This window comes from Odocoileus virginianus, chromosome 6, assembly GCF_023699985.2.
Source record: "Odocoileus virginianus isolate 20LAN1187 ecotype Illinois chromosome 6, Ovbor_1.2, whole genome shotgun sequence".
In the NCBI taxonomy this organism is placed as follows: Eukaryota; Metazoa; Chordata; class Mammalia; order Artiodactyla; family Cervidae; genus Odocoileus; species Odocoileus virginianus.
In genome coordinates, this window is record NC_069679.1 from 60,317,901 (window position 1) to 60,335,220 (window position 17,320).

Sequence of the window (17,320 nt, forward strand, 5' to 3'; positions counted from 1 at the left end):
ATTTTTAAATATGTAAACCCTTCAATTCATTCATCTTACTTCCAAGAATTTGAAGGAAAAAATGGACAATACATAAAGATGGTCATTCCTTCACTGTTTTTAATGGTGAAAAACTGGAATCAATTTAAAGAAATATCAATAGGGACTGGTTAAATAAGTTACGGTATGTATGCTGTGGAATACAATATAGCCATTCAAAATGATAACATATATTTATTATCAGGAAAAATGTTTATAAAATGTTATCATGAAAAAAGAAGGCTATAAAACAGTATGAATAATATGACAGCATTTTTATCAAAAGAAAAAAATCTGTATCTCTGTGTATAGAAAAAAAAGTCTATAAGGATATGTACTGAGCATTAATAGTGATTTATCTATGGAATAAAGATATTACAAAAATCTTTCACTTTTGACTGTATAAGTATATAGATATTTATTGCAGTGAGCATATACTGATTTATAAAGAGAAACAAACACAAAAGGTACCTCTAGTAGGGGAAAAAATTAGCACTCCAGATGAGGAAAATACATGAGAAAAATATTTAAATATCAACAAATGAACCATAACAGAGGGATAGAATGGAGAGGAATATGTGTGTCTGTATGTGTGTGTAATAATTGCTAAATAAGTATTCTTAAAATATAAGGGACACACTAAAAGAACTCATAAGTACTACATCATTTCAAAAAACTTTCAGGTTGGGGTAACAGAGAAAGAAGAAAGTGACGAAGTTAAAATACTCTCAAAATCTAATCTTATCTGGATGGCGAGAACAATGGGGAAAGTGATGCCATGGTAGGAAGAACAGTGCATCTTGATGCAGAAGATATTAAGTGTCCTGTTTATAGGCAATAATAGAGTCATATGTAACAATTAAGAGAGAAAAAAAGAGGAAAGATAACAATTGATGAACCAGAAAATACTGTAGAACTTCTAAATTATTATTTCAACTCACTGAAATGAAGAAAAATAAACTGCAAATTTCTTCTTATATCTATGAATAATACTTCAATGTAGTACCATAACATGTTTTCACTCTATACTAAACACATGCAGAGAGGGTTGGAATCGTCTCTTTTATCTTTTCCCATGAGATAAATCTACTACTTTTATTGTTCATTTCAATTAATGGCTTAAGGGAAGCTTTACAAGTAAAGCTCAATACGAAAATGAAATTAATAAAAATTCTTTGCTTAGGACTTTGTCAATCTTGACACTGTGTAATGTTGAGGTGAAAGTCTATAATTTTTCTTAAAAAGCAAAAAGGGTTATTTTTCTACTTGCAGATTGACTACTTAAAACTTGTTCTCTTCTTTTAATTTACTTTCAAGAAACATTTGAGACTAGCATATTTGTGATAAAAGGGGATGTGGTGGGCCAAAAAAAAAAAGCCCCTCAAGGATATATTTACCTCCTAATGTCTAGAATCTGTGAATATCACCTTTTATGGCAAAATATGTGATTAAGTTGAGAATATTCAGAGGAGTTTATAATCCTGGATTATAAGGTAGGCCCTAAATGCAGCCACATGCAATATAAAATATAGGCAGAGGGAATTTTTTTTTTTTTTTTTTTTTTGAAGAGAAAGAGGCTAGGAGCTTTAATCCACAGAGAAATAGAGGAGGTGGGAGTGAGGAGAGAAAATTCAGCCAGATACACCCCTTAATTCTTCTCCCCTAGTCCAGAGCCATAGGAGCATGGGAAAATGATACTGGACTGATGGCAGAGGTAGGGGACTCAAACCACTGCCTCAGCAGCTGCCCCTGTGGCAGCTTCAGTTCTGAGGAGGGTGTGGGCCTGTCCCCACTCTGCTCTTGGGACCCAGAGGTCACCCAGCAAGGTGGGCTCTGGGGGGCTCTGGCCCCAGGACACCTGACTCGGAGGCTCCAACTGTTGTGTGGGCTGGCTCTGGGGTGACCTCAGCCCACAGTGATGCTAAAGCCACAATGGAATCTGTTGCGCCAGTGATTAAGGAAGGCTCCGAGGGCAAGGGTGGCAGGCAGGGGGGGCATCTTCTTCTCCAGCACAGCACCCACACACCAGTTACTATCCACCAAGCCTCTAAATACCATGTTGGCCTGGGGCAGAGTCAGGTGGTAACCAAAGGAGAAGGTTGTGTCTTGTAGCCTTGTGTTTGCTTCAAACTCCACTCCAACCTGAACCTGTTCATTTGCTCTGCGGTAATAACTTGCATGGGCCCCACCTGATCCCACATTCAACGTAGCTATCCAGTGTACGGCCGAGTACTTCCCAGCCAGTGTCAGGATGGCCCCCTCTTCGCCTGGCCGCCGGTGATAAACTAGCTCTCCTCCCAGCACCAGTCGATGAGTGAGGCTCTGCAGGAAGTGAGAGACCATGATCACTGATTCCCCAATCAGGTCCGGATTTCCTAGGGTCAGAGTGGCTGTGTAGTCATCTCCCCGATACTCGCCATCAAACTGCCAGGTCAGGAACTTGGCCTGCTGCGTCTGAAAGACAGCCTTGGCTCGGAGCCGCTCTGCCAAGAGGAGCAGGACCTGGGCGTTGAGGCTGCCACTGCTGTCCATATCTCCCACCACAGTGGGGAACACCTCAGTGGGACTAAGTTGCCAGTCCCCTGCATAGGCCGCATGAAGATGATAGCCGGGCAAACCCAGAGCGCTCATGTGCACAGTGTGAGCCACCTGGAAATGGCTGCTCAGAACCTTGTTGACAACGAGCTTCACTCCCTCCATCTGTGCTGGGAATACATCTTTGCATAGCCGGTGCAGCTCATCAAAGCTCCCAGGGTTGGGGAGAGGCTCCTCTCGACGGGGGCTCCGGCGGGGCAAAGCCCCCATAGGTGCCAGGCCCAGTGTGTTCCCCATTTCAGCAGAGAGGTCAGGGAGGGGCCGGGGTTCGCCTGGGAAAGGACGCTGTTGCTCCCTCTACCCTACACGGGCCCCACTCCCCATTATCCGGCTCCTCAGCCCCAGAAACTTCCACATAGTCCGACGCTAGACCTTCTCAGACCATCATGCTGCCCCTTTCCCCCAGGCACACCCCGGTTATCTTGATGGGGGCAGCCATCTTGAGTGATGGCACAACTGCGGCTTCACGCTGCAACCCCAGTGTGGTCCAGGCAGAGGGAATTTTTATAGAGAGAAAGGTCAAGAGGAGAGGGAAGGGAAGGGATGGGAAAAGAAGAGAAGAGGATGCGCAGAAGAAGACAGAGATCAAACAGATGCAGCCACAAATGGAGGAATGCCAGAAGCCACCAGAAGCTGAAAGAGGCAAGACATGGATTCTCCCCTACAGTCTCTGAAATAAGCACTGTACTTGATTTAGACTTGTGGCCTCCAGAACCGTGAGAGAATAAAGTTCTGTTGTTTTAAGCCACCCAGTTTGTAGTAACTTGTTATGGCATCCAGAGGAAACTATTAAGGTTAATATCAGGGCAATTTCATGTAAGCTATCTATTGACTTCTTTAGACTAATTTACTGCAAAAAACAGTGAGTGGTCTACAGAACAGGAAGGTATATTTCAAAGGAATCTATCCTTTGGAAAGTTTCAAGAGACCTAAGCAGAACACCAAAGGATGACCAAAGCAGAGACCAAAGACAAGATGGAAAGACATCACCAATATAGAGGGTCAAACTAATAGATTAAATGAATGGTTTTCCACAAGTGGGAAACATGTTGGAGATTTACTATGAGCCAAGCACTATGCAAGGAATTCATATCTCATTTAATCCCTGCAACTATTCTATATGATAAGTATTATACAGTTTATCCAATAAGGAAACTGAGGCCTAAAACCATGTGGTTAGTTCAGTGATTTAAATTTTCAAGAGTCCTTGTTGTTTCTACCATTTTATCTTTCATAAAGTTTAGCTTAAGAAGCATCAGTTCCCTAAAACATCATTATATTAACACTATGCCCCTTTTCTCTTAGAAAACCACTCCTATCCCTCATCAACTTTCAGAAATGAACACTGTCTTTGTCAACCTCACAATTTAACAAGGCTTAGTTTAGTGAAAAGGTATTTGGCAATGGAAACTTGGGGAGCAGAAAGAAGGAGTTATGGAGTCAGAACAAACAGAAAAAGAGAAAATAAACATGAATTATTAAATACAAAGAAGGATAATCATTGGGAAATATGAACCTTCTGAGTCCATAAGAGGATAGACAAGGATAAAAAGATGGTCAAGCAGAAAGGAGATGAGAGTGGTAGAAAGAAAATTTAACTAAATGAAGATTAAAATTAAATATTAAAATTCAAAAAAATCAGTTCAGCCTCAAATTTTAATTGCTGTAAAGACAGAGTCTCTTGCATTAATTTCACCAAAACCTAGGAATAATAGGGAAAGTAAAAACTGATAAACTACAAAACAGAAAAAAGAGAAGATTAAAATTCCATAATTTGAAGGAACTAAATCTACTGTTAAAGGACATATGCACACATTTCTCTGTCTCTTAATTTTTTCCAAATCTACTCTCACTATCTGCCTATATAATTCCCTGCCAGAGCTTTGCAGCTGGTCCCCACTGAGGCTTAAGCAGACTCCTCTCTGTGTTTCCATTTAAAAATCTTTATTTCAATAGGTGGGCCTAGAGCATCTGCACTTCCAAAATTACCACACAACTGATCCAAAATGATTGAAACAAAATTGGTTTCAAAAATTGCCTTAGGCTGAAAAGAAGATGAAGGCTAACATTTCAGACCTAAAGAAACATTTATCACAATTCTGTGGTCTGTAATAGACTTCTGTGGTCGTAATAGAAATGTTGGCAGCTTGTTAATTATAGAAATGCTAGTGAGCATCACTGTTATTCTTTTGAAAGACCTGACAAAAGAGTTTGGAGGTTTTTTTTTTTTTTTTACTTAAACCAAGCCTTACAGCACCTCAAGTCCAATCTCTACTCCCCAAGAGGCAGGATTCAGTTCCATTTTCCTGCTAGTATACAGTGTGATGACTCAGAGAAAGGTCTTCAATAAATCCAGACTCCAACATTCCTGTCCCACAAGGAAGATAATTGAAATTCCAGAATCACATTTGAGATTCAAGGCCTTTTTAGGGTTTGCAAGGGTACACTACTTGACAAGACCCAGAATTGTTTCAATCTCTCTGAGATCCATGAACTAGAGGGCATCAAACTTTGAGAGTCACAGCACCAGGAAATAGCATAGGACTATACACATGGCAGCCACCAATAAATATTCATGTGATTCAGGTCCTCATCCTCAAACTCAACAGGAATTAGACCACCTTCCTTCGGTAGGGAGAGCAAAGTACATGATAAATAGAGGATTAAATCTGTGTTTTAAACACACCTCTGTCACTGTCTAGCTGTATAATGAAAGTAATCATTTAAACTCTTTGGTCTTCATATTTTATTCACTTGTAAAATGCAGAGGAACTGAGCAATAACTTCAATCATTGCTGTCTGTCCCACCCGTTACTAAAAGAACACAGATTTCAACATGATAGAAACAAAACCCCACTTTCTCCATAAATATTTCTAAATTTATAAGTATTCAGTCACCATAAGTATCACTTATTATAAATGTTTAAAAGAAACAAAATTACAGTAAGTCTTTAGGAATAGATTTTATCAGTATGGCCTAGACTTAAGGTGAAGTAAAAAGAGCACTAACACCTTTAAAAGTGCTTCAACTCCAAAATAAACAGAATTTTAGCAGGTTTTGTTTGTCAGTGCCTAGTTGATTATTTTGAGTTCCTTTGAAGCAGGGTTTCTTAACAGTGATGCTATTTTTTTGTTGGTGGGAGAAGGCCATGCTATTTATTGTAAGATGTTTAGCAATATCTCTGGCCTCCACACATTAGATTACACTTGTGACAACTAAAAATGTCTTCAGACATTGCCAAATGTCCCCTGGAAGGAGGGAGTGTAATTGCCCTCCTGAGATTTGCTACATTGGAGGGTAGCAAAATATGCAATGTTGTATGCCATAAAAATTATATTTTTAATGTAATTCTTTCAAAGTATTTTCCACTAATGAACTGGATTAACTCAGAGAATTCAAAGTATTTATTGCAGGCTAATGCTCCTATTTGATTTTACACTGATTGGAAGGAAATTATTATTTATTACACATATAATACATGTAATTAATACATATACATGACATATAATACACACAATTTAATGTGAATAATGTTTGACTCATGCCAGAAGACATAGACTGATTTACACGCTTTTACTTCATTGAATTATAAAGTGTCTACGTGTATTTTAGAAAGATACTTTGATCTTGGATTCGAAAATGGCCAAAAATAACCTGCTGGTAAAAAATAAAATAAAATAGAAAGCTCTAGTAGAGAATTACAAATTAATTATTATTTCATTCATTCAACTAATGTTCCATTACTGTTAATAAAGTGTTTATAAATGACACGCTAGTTACATTTTTAAGAATCAGTCCTTCACATAAGAACCCACTGATACAAAGCCCTAAGTAAGCTATGCTGTGGTGTGGTTAACCCCAAGATTTAGACTTACCCTCACAGAAGCATAAATATGAGAAAAGTGAATTTAAAACCATAGCTTAAATAAGTGGTATAACTTGTAATATACTCTCTGGCTTAGATACAAATTATCATCCAAACACCTAAGAGCAACCACAAACTGGAGGTCAACACAGAGTTGCACTGTCAGCTTAACATTTTAAAAAACCATTACTGATAATTAATCAATACCTTTAAATGGTGCATTTTCCCACATTTAAACTTATAAATATTTCCTTCACTTAACAACACAAGAAATTTTGCATCATTTAAAAAAATATATGGTGAATAATTATGCAAATAATAACAAAAAAATCCCAATTTCTTAAAATTAGATCAACATCTTTTATTGTAATACTTTTTTGCCAGTTAATTTTACAGCACCGGGAAATCTAGAAAACATTTCTCAAATTGTGTTTTTTCTTAGGAATACACAATAAAAGAGGCATCTCTGTTCTTTGTTACAAGGTGCAAACAGGAAGGACAGGAATACATGAAAGATAGCAATCTATCTTGGGAGTTTATTAGGATAGTTGGTACTTTTAGAACTAGGATACTAAATTAATTTCATAATCTGGAGATCTGGACCACCAAATACATAAACAAACATATATTTATATTTATGTATATGGTATCTGAAAATCAGAATACTAAGTGGATGAATAGATGAGTATGAAATTTTAATACTGTAACTTCAAAGACAGTAAACTGTCTTTTAATCTTAGATTTTTTTTTTTAACATTATTCTCACCTATCTGCAACACAAGGCTTTGAGGCCCAGGAAAGGGAAACAAAGACCTCTCCCCCCAAAGTCAAAAAGGACTTACACAAAAGGCTGGGACCTCATTGTCAGTCAGTCTGTGATTCTCACATGCAGCACAAAAGTCTTTATCAAGGAACTCAGATGCATTCAGTTACTATGTCTGTAAAATCCCTGACTATGTGAATTGTACAGGAAGGAAAACAAAGACATCATTTATTTTACAACTTGATTTACGAAAGGTCAAAAATAAGAAAGACAAAACAAGACAAGAGATTAGAAACTAGACATAAGAATGTATTGATCTCTGCACACTGGTCTCCACTGGTAAATCTTTCAGCAGAGTGTAACCTGGGCTCCAAGTGTCCCTCTACTCTAGAGAGCAAAATCATAGAAGGGGCACAACAAGGGGAGACGGGTAAGTGCAAGAAGTCCCAGACCGAATTCTGGAGATTTCTGGTATGAACCTCACAGCTCCCTGGAGGCACTTTGCCCTGTTGCCTTGGCATTGAACAATTAGACACAGAATTTTCCCTGGAGGTGGGAGCAGGGCATTGTCTTCTACACGCTTTTTCCAAAATTTTCTCTATAAAGTGAGTCTTGAGTTTGCAGAAAGAATAGCCATCTAGGGATTTCCGGCGAGAATCCAAGGCCTCTCAAATCTACTACTAGCTGCAAACCAACTACTGAAAGTTGCAAACCTGCCCAGATGGGCCCAAAGGCTGCTGCTACGTCTTCCAAGTTTCCCGGTCAAGCACATAATAAAAATGGGCAGTGAGTTGCCTGCAAGGTTGGCGCTAAGTTCCAAAACTGGTCAAACTCTTTCCCTCCGCAAAATTAAGAAAAGATTCAGTCTTCACCTAGAAAACCAGGAAAAGTGCGCTTCAATCGTGGAGTGGGGTCATCCTCCTCACAGCGGAGTTATTTCTAAGGGAATCCTTGCAGCTTCTCTCATTTTCAGGGATGAGGGCTCACAAATTCCTTCCGTTTGTCCCTTCCCAGAATGAAGCTGATGCACGAATACGCGATCGCAGAGTGCCCTAAAGAAGTTTATTTCCCTTGAGTTAATAAAATTAAGCGAAGTCCCCTGCGATGGTGAAGATAGGACGTCCAGACCGTAGACCCGGACCTCCAGACAGTTCTGAGAACTCGCGCGCCCCGGCCCCAGACGCCGCGTCAGGCGGGGTTCGGACTCCGCGGCTGCAGCCAGCGCCCTTTTCCCGACCCTCCACCGTGGCCAACCTAGGCTTTCGGTCCCATTCGCTCGAGAGCCCCAGACGCTCAGAAGCCAGAGGGGACATCTGAAAGTAAACGTTTCCATTTTCTCGATAGGGCACCCAGGCTCCGAAAATTACAAGACTTGCTCACAAAGACTTAGGGTAAGAAGCGGAATTCACCACTTTCAAATTATGCAGCAAAAATGCGTGCAGAGGCGCGGTCCCCTGGGGCACCCACAACTTCTGCTCGCCTTCAGCGGCGAGGTACGGAGGTTGGGGCTCCCCTCGGGGCTCCAGAGCCGTAAGGTCCCGGGCACCTTCTGCTTCTTCTGCACGCGGAAGGCGATCTACAAGCGATCGGCTAAGGAGAGCCCAGAGGGGAGACACCCCGAGAGCGAAAATTAGGAAACCTCTGCAAACCGGAGCGAGGCAGTGCTTTTCTTTCCAGTCCTGGAGTGCCGGGAGATAGCCCTCCTGGGGTTCCGCTTCACCCCTTCCCCGCCTGCCGGGTTTTCTACACTGCGCACTGTTGGCCCTTGTTTACAGTGTTTCTCACTAAAAGCTGTCCTTGCGGCGGATTCGGAAGTCTCCTCAAGCTAGAGAAGATTTGTGCTTTGACATTATCCCCATCACCCTCTCTATTTTGCCCCTGCCCTGTCGGATTCCATGAAAATAAGCTCTTAGAAAAGAAAGTCTCTCCATTGAGGCGGCTGGCAATCTCACAGAGATGATGTAAATGGTTGCAGGGCTTTTTTTTCTTCCCCTTTGCTTTTTTTTTTTTTTTTTTTGAGTGAACTGTGAAGATCTGTGAAAATAATATCAGGGTTTTCCGTCAGAATGAGCTTTGCCCTGCACTCAGGCGTAGCATGATCTGACCCGACACCTCCAACCATCTGTGCTATCTATCTGCCTTCTGATTTACCAAAGCCGTACAAGCCGCATACAAATTGTACTTGATACTAAAGAAAAGACAGCCGGGCCCAGTTCAGTTCGGCAGTGAACATTCCCATCTGATTCCTTCCTGGGGATGGACCTCCAAAGATGGTTTTTCTGGCGTTTTCGCCGGATCCCCCTCTCCCAATTATTTTCTTCAAACTAAACAAACCCCTATTAAAAGCCAGGTGAGATGGTAGTTACTTTTGACCTACTTCTCAGAAAACGGTATGATGAAGATGTCAACTGGGAATCAATAAAGTTATCAATTCAACTGCTGGCCCCAAGGCAGAGCAGCCAAGAAGGCCCTTCCTCTCTTGAGGAGGGATCAGTGCTCAGCGGCTTCAGAAGCACTTTCTGCAACCTCTTCTCTATTAGTGTGGTTCCCTCTTCTCTATTTTACTTCTACTGGATTGCTGTTGGGCCCAAAGGCCAAGGTTAGATTTTCTATGACCAGCTCAAGAGTTAAATATTCTAACAGAGGGTATGGCAAAATTAGCCTGCAAGAAGAGCAAATCAATACTTTTTAAAAAGGTCTTTGAAACAAGCTTTTAAGTTGCTGTCCTGACCTACCAGTGACTTCTCACTCTAGATGTGGCTATGCTGCACATTTGTTCAAGTCCATTAAACTGGGGAGGAAGACTGCAAAGTATAAACTTGGGGTGTGCAGCGCCCCTTTTGTTGCGAGTGCTTCACTTCATGGTCAGCTCCTGGGTTATCAGAAGTGAGAGTGTCCTAGCTCGGATTTTAAATGATTTTAGGAGGCTTTTGAAGGTGATGGGTTTTGAGTCCAAACTGACCTCTTCTACAGGCCCCGGGTCGGTTCATTCTGCTTCAGATTCGGTTCCCACTCGGCTGCTTTGGCAGCTGGAAAGGCATGCTGAGATGGGTGCAGGGAAGAAAAGGGAATGATCCACTTCCCCACCCTCCCCTTTCGTGTTCCCCTTCAAGGTTTTCTGTTTCGTTACAACTAAATTTAGTGAGTTCTCTCAGAGGATTTCGTTTGGGCCCAGTCCTCTTTGTCCTCTGGAGGCCTCCTGACCCAGGCAGCGCCTCGCCCCAAAGTGCATTTCTGCAACATCACCGCCTCTTGCAGGGGGTGGGGATGGGGGGTTGCGGGGAAGAGGGAGGAACAGGGCTAGGGGTGGTAGCGAAAGGCTGCGGCTCGGCTCGCGCTTTCTCTCCCATCCACTGGCACGTCTTTCCCTCCTCCAAGTTCTGCAAAATACTGCGAAGTCCGCCGGAGAACGGCGGGCGCTGTCGAGAGCGGGGAGGTGCTGAAATGGCCTGGGCGCTCCGGTCGCAGTCTTGATTGGCAGAGCCGGCCAGTGACTGACAGGGGGTCTCCATGGCGCCCGAGCCGCCAATCCGCCCACCCCAGTAGCGGCGCCGGCTAGCTGGCCTGCGTGCCCTAACGGAGCCGAGCCGAACCGGAGCTGCGGAGTCGGCACCTCCTCCAATCCCTCCCGCTCGCTTGCTCCCCGCGGTTGCGCCGCTGCCCTGGCGGTGCATCCCGGTTGCCCCGAGCCGCTTTCACCAAGGAGAGCCTGGCGCACCCGGCCGGGCCCGCGGGCATCTGCTGCGTGTCCCGCTCCGGACTCAGCGCCTCCGCTGTCGCCGGCGCTGCCTCGATGTTCCAGCTGCCTATCTTGAATTTCAGTCCCCAGCAAGTGGCCGGGGTATGCGAGACTCTAGAGGAGAGCGGCGACGTGGAGCGCCTGGGTCGCTTCCTCTGGTCGCTGCCTGTGGCCCCTGCGGCCTGCGAGGCGCTCAACAAGAATGAATCCGTGCTGCGCGCGCGAGCCATCGTGGCCTTTCACGGTGGCAACTACCGCGAGCTCTACCATATCCTGGAAAACCACAAGTTCACCAAGGAGTCGCACGCCAAACTGCAGGCGCTGTGGCTCGAAGCGCATTACCAGGAGGCTGAGAAGCTGCGTGGACGGCCCTTGGGGCCGGTGGATAAGTACCGAGTGAGGAAGAAGTTCCCGCTGCCGCGCACCATCTGGGACGGCGAACAGAAGACACACTGCTTCAAGGAGCGCACGCGGCACCTGCTGCGGGAATGGTACCTGCAGGACCCCTACCCCAACCCAAGCAAAAAGCGTGAGCTCGCCCAGGCAACCGGACTGACCCCTACGCAGGTGGGCAACTGGTTCAAAAACCGCCGGCAAAGGGATCGGGCAGCTGCAGCCAAAAACAGGTCGGTACCTATAGACCTCCGAGCCTTGAACTCACCGGGACGGAGCCGGTGACCGCACCCCCGGCGCCCTTGCCGAAGGCCTGGAGACCTGGATTCCGCAGGAATTGGGATGGGTTGGAGGTCTGCGGTGTGAGCTCACTGCTTTCTGGGCTCCTGGGTGGGGGTTTCCTCCCGGGCTCTGGATTCCCCACCCTTTCTGTCTGGTTTTCGCCGCCTGGGGGTCGCTCCTGCAGCTGGTTCCAGTCACCATACCAAGGCTACAATGAGAGGGAGAAAGAAATAAAAATTAAAACCCCAGAAACAACTAGAGACCGCAAGGCCCAAGGTTAATTCTTGTCAGCCTGGGCCCAAGCTCCTATTATTTATTAGGTGAAGCCTGGCTTGTTAGCAATGAGGCAGTTTAGTGTTGTCATTTTAAAGTCCAAAGGCATCCTTCTCTAATGCTTTGAAATTTCTAACTTATGTTTTAAGACGTGGAAAGTCGAGTTCTGCTCTTTCTATGGGTGGGCAGCCCTGTCTCAAACAGCAAACTACTTGGCAGAGGTTTTTCATTCCCCAGTGTGTGGATCGCAAATAGTTTGGCCAAGAACCCAACCTCTTCTCCCAGGCCCAAACCCTCCTGGGAACCATCAGGCTGCCCTTTTTGCTTCTAGTTTGGGGCAGACTTGGCCTCCGCGGTACCGGCACAGAGGTGCGCCCAAGGCAGACAAGCTGGGAAAGGGGTCTCCTGGCCCAGAGTCTCATCTGTCCTTGCCACTGACGTCTCATTTATCCTGACAATATTGTAAATTTCACAAAGGTGACCAACAGCCGGGAATGACCTTGTGAGCACAGCATCCCAAAGAGTGGGAGACGGGGAGCCAAGGAAGGACTAAGAAGGACGATGGAGCGACCGCAAGGCTCCCAGAGCAGTCGCCAAAGGCCTCCTGCCCAGCCTCTCTTGCCTCCTCTTATCAGTTTTAACTGCGCGGGTCAGAGGGAGAGGGGCTGACTGCTGGGCTTAAGGGATGTGGACCAAGGGGTGGGCTAGTTTTGCGCAGTGACCAGTTTCTTTTCCTTCCCGGTAGACTTCAGCAGCAGGTCCTGTCGCAGGGGTCCGGCCGGACGCTAAGAGCCGAGGAAGAGGGCACGCCCGAGGTGCTGGGTGCTGCCGCCAGCCCGGCCGCCAGCCTGTCCAGCAAGGCAGCCACTTCGGCCATCTCCATCACTTCCAGCGACAGCGAGTGCGACATCTGAGTTGCCCACCGATTATACTAAGAAACAGAATTCGGCGTTTAAAAAAAAAAAAAAAAAAAAAAAAACACGAGACAAAATGAAAGAGAGAGAAAGGATGAGAGACCAAGCAGGCCAGCGATTCAGGTGGCCAGGGACCCGCGGGCTTGGTTGCCATGTCCGCCCTACGCCTGACCCGCTCCACCGGCGCCATCCGGCCACCGCCACAGGGGCCCGCGGTGAGGCCCGACCCACTTCCACGTTCTCCTTGCTTTGCTTTTTCCCAAGGATTTTGTTGCAAAGATGCCTCCAGAACCCGAACTGCACGCTGAGCGCCTCCCCTGAATCTCCCGTGGGTATTTCACCTCGAAAGGACGCTATTATATATGTATAACTTTTGCTTTAAAGTTTTTTTTTAAAACAAAACATATATATGTTGTTTATTTACTTATTTAAGAGACTGCGTGGTAGGTTTCTCTGCTTGAAGAGAATTTGCTGTTTCAAAGGGCGCAGGGTGGAGCCAATCAGCTGTGTGAAGAAACCAAACAATAAAAACCTGGTGAGCAACCTTTCTTAAGGGAGCTGCTCTCAGATTCCTAAAAAGAAAACTGAGAGATCGTTCATCTTCACCAGGCAGGGGTCCTTGTGCAATGGTCTCAGGAGAGTCTTCTCTATGTCTTTTGCCTTTTCTGATGTTTCCTGGTATATTTTTAAAACAGTCCAAGGTAGGTCCATAACCACTTCCTTGTCAAATTGTATGCATGTGTGTATGTATGTATGTATGTATGTAAATATGCATGTATGTGTGATATACTTAAACCTACAAATTGGCAACATAATCACTCCCTGTAAGGCAACTCCCTATGTTCCCAGAACAAGTAACTAACTATGGCTTGTCAACTTGACAGTCACTCAGCTTTCAGGGACAATATCGAAAGCCAAACTCGACTTAAAAGTGAATTTTATTTTATGTAACAAGATTATTCCAACAGAGACTCTGCAATGAGAAAGGTTTTCCATCTCCTTTGAAGCCCCACCCATACAAAAATGGTAGGTACCCATAATCATACAAGTGAGCATTTACTGCATTTGGGATTGAACTTGCATTAAAATAAAGACAAAAGAAGACAGGAGAGGTTGTAATAACTAGACTAGCATCTTCTCAACACAGAAGCAGGTTTAATCAAATGCATTATTTTCAACAAAAGACATACTGAGATGGGGGAAAGGATGTAATCATGTCACATAGTGAGGTCAAATAGAAGACTGCAGAGAAAGCACTGGCAATTTAAAAAATCTAATCATTGTATTAAACACGAAACAAGTCATTTAGAGCCTCATTGTCCTGTAATGGCCTCAATTAAAAATATCAAATATTGTCAAGATTAAATTTGTCCTTTCAAAGTGTGTAGGCACACAGACACACACACACCAAAAACAATAACAAAAAAAACACCTACTGTCCTTACACTAAAAAAGTAAATGCTATTCAGGGAGACTCTAAGCTTTTTCCTAGTGAAATGGATTGCATATTATAAAATTTGACATTGATCTTTAAAATCACTTGAGCTGAACTTCCTCTTGGAGCACCCTCCCCCCATATCCGCCACTGGACTTCTTTCAGTTTGCCTCAGCGTCTTTAGCAGATGCTCTTTGGTTCCAAAACCTGCTAATTTATTTGGGTAGAAGTGCCAATGTGCAAATCAAATAAAAATAAGTGAAGTCACCGAAGACAAAAGGCAATCAAATGGCAAGATATATGGGGAAAGCCCAGGACATGAATAAGGACTGATTTTTGGTTTCTAAATCACTTAAACAGATTTGACCTCATTTGGGCTTTATAAATAGTTGTCTTTGTATACAGGGGCCCTTATCCAGAGACTTGTTGACAATCAAAACTCTCTTGCATAAGAGCTCTAAAAGAAGGAGTGAGGAAGCCTTTGTGATCAAGCTGGTGTTCTTCTAGAAAGCAGGCAAATGCCCTTCTGTGTGTCCTGAAAGCCTCACGGCTCTAGTTTCTTTTCTAGAGCCCCTGGAACTTCCTAGAATGTGAAGGAGAAGGGCCAGGACTCCAAAGAGGCAAGGGAGGCATGTAGACTACAAAATTTAAGGAGGCATTCATGCTCAAGGTCACGCAAGTGCACAGCATCTGGGAGTGAGTACCTCCTTAAATTTTGCATTCCAGGTGCCTCCCTCGCCTCATTCTAGTTCTGAATCCGCACTTCAGTGAAAAATCAAGAGATGTCTAGTCTTGTTTCCCAGTCAGATTCCATCCTAACTACAGAGCTGTCCACACCAGCATTTGGAGAAAATAGTTGGCAAATTTTCTCTCTTAAGCTGATGCTTCCAAGTCTAAGAGGGAAGGGAAAGGACTAATTAGTGTGATGATGTGAAGGAATTTAAGAGTCTAAAAATCCCACCCCACTCAGCAGTTCAAATGATGCCTAAAAGCTGAAAGAAGTATCTATTCTGCATTCTCAAGGGGAAAAAAGGGGGGGGGGTAACATAACATAACCACAACCATAGTTCTTAGTAAGAACTAAGCTTTCTCTTTACAAATAATTTTTAAATAGTGCTTGATTGTGTGGGGAAAAAAAGAGGAAATCAATCTTAAATATTAATTGGGAGAACTGATGCTGAAGCTGAAGCTCCAATACTTTGGCCATCTGATTCGAAGAGCTAACTCATTAGAAAAGACCCTTATTCTGGCAAAGATTAAAAGCAGGAGGAGAAGGGGACAACAGAGGACGAGATGGTTGGATGGCATCACTGATTCAATGGATGAAAGTTTGAGCAAGCTTCAGGAGATGGATGGTGAAGGACAGGGAAGTCTGGTGGGCTGCAGTCCATAGGGTCGCAAAGAGTCACTGAGCCACTGAACAACAACAAAACAGTGATGGGGGATTTTTCTTCCTGCTTTGGTGAAAGCCTATAAAGTACACCTTCCTTTAAATTACATCTAATTTGCTTAAAATAACATGCTGCCTAAGGGTTATATTATACTGTTTCACCAATTAGTTGATTCATTTATATACAATTTTATTTAGCATCTTAAGAGGTGACATATTATTTAAAAGACTTCTTAATATTTATCTAAAGCTGGCGGCACCTAAATATAAATAACAATTCCTTGTGAATAATTCATTGATGATTACATGTTGGAAACTGGTCCAAATTTTCACACAGATTTTATTTAAATTGGCCCAGATCTTCCCATGGACAGATATTGTAAAGGTTTTCGTTTACTTTTGACGATTTTTTTTTTTTTTTTTTGGTCAGTTTTATCCCGGTCTAGAAAAGGGTTTTTGTTTGTTCTTGTTTTTAATTCCAGCTAGTAGCAGTGCTGAAGGTTTCTGAATTTGGAGAAATACCTATGATGATGGGCTTCTTTTCTTTCTTTTTTAAAAATTCTTTTCCTGTAACATTTTGCCCAAAAGCAGTTACTCCAGCAGAGTAGAAAGAAGCTGCATTTTTACATTTTAACAAACCTGAGCAGTGTGAGGATTTAACCCTCAATCCTTTACGGTTCTAAACATTTAAACCACCTTCCAGGTCTACCAAAAACGCTATATAGCTCCAGCTCCCCAAATGCCGTAGTTCCTCCTTCCTCTACTTTAGTGACCCACTCGGCTTCCACCGCCACTCTGGTACCCCATACCCCCACCCCCCGCGCTGCCCTTTCCATCAGCAGTTTGTTTATAAAAATCTGGGCGGGAGGGGATGAGAGGCTGGGGGGAAGACCTGCTCTTTGTTTACGTTAAACAAATGACAGGCAAAGAGCTCAAGCAAATCTTCCTTGACCTCGTTTTTCTTCCCCAATTTTAACAAAAAGGAAAAAAAATATTGTATCCAAAGAGAGCGTGAATGGGGCGGGAGGAGAAGAGAAGCAGCTTTTCGCTCTATTCAGCCGGGACGCGAGAGCGCGGACGATTTCCGCTCCTATTGTGAGGCGGGGCCGGGGGCCGGTGGTGAATGGGGGGTCCGCCGAGCTGCCCGCGGGGCTGTCAGGCGGCTCAGCGTAATCAGGGCTAATGACGGTGGCCGGGCGCTCCGCGGGACAATGCGCGGGGCCGCGGGGTTTTGTCGGCCTGAATGGCTAATAGGTTTGTCTGGGGGCTGCGAGGGGGGCGGCGTCGGGAGAAGGAGGCGGCGAGGGGAGAAGGGGTCATTGTCCGCGCACTGGCCCGGGCGCCGAGGCGCGTCCCTCTGCGGCGCGGCCGCCCCTGGGCCGGGGAGCTGCAGACAGGAAGGCCGCGGCGGGGAGGCCCCCTGGAGGCTTGTTGGGAAATGGCGGCCGGAGCGGCGGGCGCCCCGGTCCCCTGGGAGGGGCGGCCTGCAGCGAGGATGTGGGGCCCGAACTTTGCTCCCCAGAAGCCCACAGTGGGCTTGCAATACCCGGGAAGGTGTGGGTCCTTCCTCCAGGGTCCGGATCGCGACTCTCTGAGGTGACAACTCCACACAGCCACCTTCCCTGTCCGGCGCCCTGGGAATTCTCAGACTC

At 44.6% G+C, this 17,320-nt stretch overlaps 1 protein-coding gene and 1 pseudogene across 1 annotated transcript; one reads left to right on the forward strand and one right to left on the reverse strand.

Annotated features, from left to right (window-relative positions):
* Positions 1 to 1,560: 1,560 nt before the first annotated feature.
* LOC110148088 (mitochondrial import receptor subunit TOM40B pseudogene) lies at positions 1,561 to 3,095 on the reverse strand (annotated as a pseudogene).
* Positions 3,096 to 11,035: 7,940 nt separating this feature from the next.
* SIX6 (SIX homeobox 6) lies at positions 11,036 to 12,843 on the forward strand. Its single transcript, XM_020909980.2, has 2 exons — positions 11,036 to 11,607; positions 12,675 to 12,843. Exons 1-2 carry the CDS (start codon positions 11,036 to 11,038, stop codon positions 12,841 to 12,843), a joined length of 741 nt encoding a protein of 246 aa, XP_020765639.1.
* The last annotated feature ends 4,477 nt before the right edge of the window (positions 12,844 to 17,320 follow it).